This window comes from Neoarius graeffei, chromosome 2, assembly GCF_027579695.1.
Source record: "Neoarius graeffei isolate fNeoGra1 chromosome 2, fNeoGra1.pri, whole genome shotgun sequence".
NCBI lineage: Eukaryota > Metazoa > Chordata > Actinopteri > Siluriformes > Ariidae > Neoarius > Neoarius graeffei.
Window position 1 is genome coordinate 89,313,547 of NC_083570.1, and position 5,594 is coordinate 89,319,140.

Genomic DNA, 5,594 nt, shown 5'->3' on the forward strand with positions numbered 1-5,594 from the left:
TTAAGCAGAGAGAGACGAGTTAGCCTTGGGTACTCCACACATGACCCACTTAATTGCCCTATACTATAGTAAAATATTCTAAATCTTCCAAGAAAGAACAGCGATCTTCAAAAAGAAAAAGGCAAAAAGCTGTACGTGCCCATCTATACATTATTCAAGTCTGAACAAATCTAGCAAGACGTATAACTCTCAAAGACTTCAGTTGACAACTCAAAGATGAACAGACACCAAAGCGAAGTCATTCGCATCTGCAACATACAATGGCATATTCCCCTTTAACATTAACAGTTTGTTTTCCCACAAAGAAACCCACTTTTGGGGATAATTTTCAAATAAGTCACCTAAATGTCAAAAGGAACTTTTGAAAACACGTTAAATCTGTTATGCTCCCGATTGAGATTTAGTCAGTAGACAAAGCCCATGAGAAGAATGCAAGCTTTGGTGAGTGTTCTGGGTCCTATAAATGATGTGAAGGCTGAGAGGGAACTTACCAAGTGGACCAATAGTACACTGCAATAAAATTCAAAAATTAAGAAAGATTGCAAATTCTTAAAAAAAAAAATCTGTACAGGCCCATTTGTACATTATTGACGTCATTACAAAAACACTCAAGCGAACAAGAAGCATCACTCAAAGCCTTTTATGAACAGTTATGAAAAACTTCACAGTAAAGTCAATTGCACCTTCTGCTTGAGCTCTAGTCACATTTCCCTTTTAATGTAGCAGTTTCCTCCTCAGAGAATCCACTTTAGGGGAGACCTTCAAATCATCTAACTCCAAAAGCAACTTTTGAAACACTTCAAATGTGTATTTCAATTTTGGAGGATAACTGAGATTCAGTGAGTACACAAAGCCCATGAGCAGCATGCAAGCGTTGGCAAGTGTTTTACAACCACCTAATACCTCTGTACCATCAATCACAATGATGACATCAGTTGGGGGGGCACCCTCTGCAGCACTGCCCAGCACAAGGATCTTGATCACATTGTCTTTGAGGTCTTGTTCGATGACGTCCTTGGACACATCCTGCTAAACACAAGAAAAAGAAGAACCATAGTGGTCAAAAACTGCACAACTCCCACATCCCAAAACTTTAACTGCAATCTTAAAACGGGTAAAAAAAAAACAAAAAAAAAAAAAAAAAAACTGTAAAACGGGTGGGACACGCATGCACACGCACAGACACATACCTGGTAGTCTTTAATGAGTTCCTCTGTCGATTCTCCCAGGAAAGGGATCAGACAACGGATGACCGCATCATGGCTATCAATCTGCTTCTGTATAAAAATAAGCATGAATAACTAAACTAAGAAAATTAAAAAACACCACAATTACAGTCAAGCCAATTATACTGTGAAATCAGCCTGTCCAATTGGAAAGCAACACTGATGGTGTATCAATTTCACCTACTGTTGGGCAAATTGAAAAGTAAAACAGGCGGAAAAGACTGTTTTTCTCTTTCCCAAGACACCCCTTAAAAATGAGTAATTCTGTCTGTTGCCTCCACAGACCATTTCTCTATTCTGCTTCTTTCTGGCTGATGTTTTAGTTACATTTGCACTCATTTGCATTTGTCAGCGTCTCATGCCTTGATGAACCATAAAGCGGTGACCATCACTCGCTGGAGATAGTGCCAGTTGTGCAAGATGGAAACTTCAGTGCGAGCTGTGGCAAGAACATTTGCCGTGTCTCTGGACTCTGAAGTGTACAGAACATGGAAGAGACACCAGGAGACAGGCCAGAATGCCTGCTATTAGCATAGCTTAACATAATTATTGGAAGTATATAGACCCATTACAATGGTTCTATTTATTTCCAGTGGTTATGCTAAGCTTTGCTATAAATTTTTAAGCACTGCATCTAAGTACTGAACACACTGAAAAGAAAATATGCACATTCATGTGTAATATTTGGAAATACTTCAAATAAGTGAAAATCGAAAAAAGGGTGGACTGTTCCTTTAAGTGCATGTTTCTGCTCAAATGGTCAGGAACGGACTCCATTTGGAATGTATTACGGCCCAACTTCGACACACGTTGCAGCCCAACACATTGGGGTGCAATTCACATATGCCAGAGCTCGAACACTGGATGGAGAAGGTTATGCTACCAGCAAAAGCATCTTAAGAGCACAGGGTGCAAATGGTGATAAGTCAATCTTGGTTTGTATTCTCTGCATCCTTACTGCATTGTGTGCTATTGTATGTCCTTGATTGTAAGTCGCTTTGGGTTTAAAAAGCGTCTGCCAAATGTAATGTAATCTTGATGTTCTCTGACATACACCAATCATGCTCCACAGTGTTTGGCTGCAAGCACATGCAAAAAAAGCAAAAGTGATCAAATCCTCAGCCAGAAAGAACAGATTTAGTCTGCCGTCTTGGGATTTTTCACTTCAGCGTCTGCCCAACAGTAGGGGAGACGAGTGTCTCCCCAGTCTTGAGACTTGGATAAGTGAGTGGAAATGTTTTTCAGGTGACCAAGTCATGGTCAGAATCCATCAGCACTGACGGTCAGCGTTTCCCGAACTCAAGTGTGATGCCCCTGCTAGTGCGAGTAACGCCCACTTACACGTCATCGCGACTCGCCAAGTACTGTTCCGAAGTGAAGACTGCTTTCAAGTGCCACGCTCTTGATTTCAAGGGTGAATCGTTGTTAGGGTGCACACGTCCACACACTTGCAGGTTAGTTCCATTGTACAAACGTCTGGCGTGCTAGAGAGTACTTCAGCTACGCCACGCAAGTGCACGACTACCAAGGCTGACACACCTGCAGGCGCGCACACTGCAGTTCGAGAAAGGCCCTGTAGCTTAGTTTCGCATCGTAGCTGCCATCTTGTGTCTCCACCAAAAGATTTTGGCCATAGTGAATAATTTACTCTATTTTGTTTCAAACTTTCCATGTGCAGTACAGTCACACAAAGCTCAAATCAACACAGAGGTCTTGACTTGGGCATTTTGGTTTGTGGACCATTTTCCAGTGCGGAAAAACCCTGAAGCACAGACAGGTTCTGTAGTGTTTGCGCTCCGCAGCGGTGGTCTGTCTGTGCTTCGACCGTTTCCCCTGCAGCAGAAAATAGTCCCCAAACTAAAATGACCAAGTTAAGCCCCAAGTGTTGATTTGCACTGTAATTTGCACTCTGTGAGAATGTACAGGACACTTAAAGTTATTGGACAAATATAAAGGAAATTCACTGACTTTGGGTGAAATCTTTTGATGGCTACTACACCTAACTAAGCTATTGTCAGTGCTGATGGATTCAAACAATGGTTGGGTCACCTGCAAAATGCCTCCACCCACGTTTCAAGTGTTGGGATGGCAGGTAGACAGTCAATTTGACCTGGGGGTGGCATATCCCTTTACATGCTTTCACCAAGATATCAAGAGTTCAGTTGAGATCCATTTAACTAACATATTGCCAGGGCTTCCCTTATGGTAAAACAAAAGGTGCAGCCATGGCCTAATGGTTAGGGAGTTGGTCTTAAGATCAGAGGGCTGCAGGTTTGAATCCCACCCTTTACTCTCCCTACACCTCCATCCATGGATTAAGTACCCTTGAACAAGAGTAGAGTGCAAGAAAACTAGGGTGTACTATGTCGATTACACTCATACCCTACTGGAGTGTGGTTATCTTCAGCCACCAGTCTACATGCACACTGTATGCCATCAATCTGTTTCCTGGTAACTCAGTGTTTTCAGGAACATTGATGATCAAGCTACAAGCACACACATGGCTACTCATTGTTGATTCTCGTAGAGGACATCAAAAGTGTGTATGACAAAAAAAAGAAAAAAAAAAAGAAAACATTCAGTGATGTGAGCAACACATCGGTGTTGGACAACTGCTAGAATTTATATTTTTTGTGAAGCACATAATTCCGTGTTCATACTGTTTTGAGGCCCTCCGCGAAAGTCTACAATGTAAATAGCCATGAAAATAAAGAGAATGCATTGAATGAGAAGGTTTGTCCAAACTTTTGGCCTAGTGTAGATCCTTACAAAATGTTGGAGAAGGCAAGTAGACTCTGTATTAACGAAAAATTAAGTGTTCATTTATGTTTTTACCTGACTGAGAGACTCCAACACGCTTTTTATTTTTGTGCCTGCAGTCCCACCCTTTGTCTTGAAAACGGTCAGGAGTTTTGGAGTGTATAAATCCATCTTCGACAAAAAGGTTCGGTCCAGTTGAATGGTTGTGATCCTCTTGAACTCCTCTTTCACCTACAAACAAATCAAGACATATGCACACAACACCCAGGCACACACATTGAAATGTTTTAGCTTGAATGAAATGTACATATGTAGACATTTTTATAGGCTTTCATATACTTGTGTATACATTTAAAAGCTACATGAATGGATTGAAGACCTTCGAAATGAATTAAGTTATCTAAGTACCTACTCACTGCCAATAAATTGTGGCACAAACATGATTACCTGAGATTGAGAGAAAAGGGCAGGCCATCTCTCCATGACATCTGGGACAGCAGGCATCTGACTGACAACTTCCAGTCGTCGATATGGAAAGGTCTTCTCCATTTTTTCACTGATAATCTTGTCGTTGTTGGTCTTTTTTACTTCTGTAAGTAGATCTACTCTCTCTTCATCCATGGTTTCTTTTGTCTGTCCTAGTGGCAATGGTGGCAAATAATTTACTTCCGCCTTTTTGGGTCTTCTGATTCCTTTGGGACTAGAAGTCGTCTTTTTGTTCACTTCTAACTCTGGACAGGCTATTTTGAGCCCTCTTACTTTTGCCCTGTAATTTCCCATCTTGTACTTTATCCTTTGTTGCCATCCGTACATTCCATTGAACGAGCCTGGCTCTTTGAGGCATGGGTACTTCTCAATTAAGGCCTCGACTACATTCAGAACTTGAATTCCCGTAGGGTATGCTGTGTACTCAAATATTTTTTCAGCCAATTCTTCCAGGACACCGCTTGTCACTTTTGGGTTGTTTAGCAGGGTGCCTTCAGAATGGTAAGCTTGGTTTCCTGCCTCCAGGAGGAGCCGAATCCCAAAGGAGAATAGTGGAATTTCAAACTTTCTTGGCCATGGTTGGGAACGGTGTGATGGACTTTCATCAGATGAGGAAAACAAAACAGTATCCTGAGATGCTAAAGATATGGATGACATGCTGTCTGATTCTGTTACATTATCATCCTTTTCTTCCACTGCACTGAGATCTAAAATGACTGGTTCAACTTGAACAACTTTCAGGGTACCCTTGTCTTGAACATCTTCTATAGAGGTCAATGTGAAGAACTGCCCCCCAAATTCTTCATCTTGATACATTAGAGTAAAGCCATCTGGTGTGCAGAATGTGCTCTGGATGACTAGCTTGAGATCCTGTAGAGTACCGGGGATACCTGATGGAAGAACCAATTTGTGGACTATATGATCATCAAAGATGACCCTTAGCTTTGCAGGGGTGGACATCTGAGCAGGCAGGAAAACACTGCAAAAAAAAAAAAAAAATTTTTTTTTTTTTTAGTTCATTCTGACAAAAACATGTACGTTTTTGATCATCTTCCCTTGCATCTAAAAGGGAATGGTGATGTGGTGTTTTAAAGTAACAACTTGTCGTCCTGCGATTGTGTA

At 41.3% G+C, this 5,594-nt stretch overlaps 1 protein-coding gene across 1 annotated transcript; it reads right to left on the reverse strand.

Moving 5' to 3' along the window:
* On the reverse strand, positions 1-5,371 carry LOC132874322 (uncharacterized). The gene is made up of 4 exons (XM_060910409.1): positions 4,434-5,371; positions 4,062-4,217; positions 1,191-1,277; positions 1-1,029 (listed from the first exon to the last, which is right to left on the reverse strand). The coding sequence occupies exons 1-4, from the start codon at positions 5,286-5,288 to the stop codon at positions 715-717; spliced, it is 1,413 nt and encodes a 470-aa protein (XP_060766392.1). The 5' UTR covers positions 5,289-5,371; the 3' UTR covers positions 1-714.
* Between the last annotated feature and the right edge of the window lie 223 nt (positions 5,372-5,594).

What these genes read in the sequence shown, in the direction of transcription:
- LOC132874322 (XM_060910409.1), bottom strand. Translation starts at nt 5,288, where the DNA reads ATGTATCAAGATGAAGAATTTGGGGGGCAGTTCTTCACATTGACCTCT. An exon ending in TGTTGGAGTCTCTCAGTCAG is followed by an intron (nt 1,278 to 4,061) that starts GTAAAAACATAA and finishes ATTTTTATACAG; the next exon opens with AAGCAGATTGATAGCCATGA. An exon ending in AACTCATTAAAGACTACCAG is followed by an intron (nt 1,030 to 1,190) that starts GTATGTGTCTGT and finishes TCTTGTGTTTAG; the next exon opens with CAGGATGTGTCCAAGGACGT.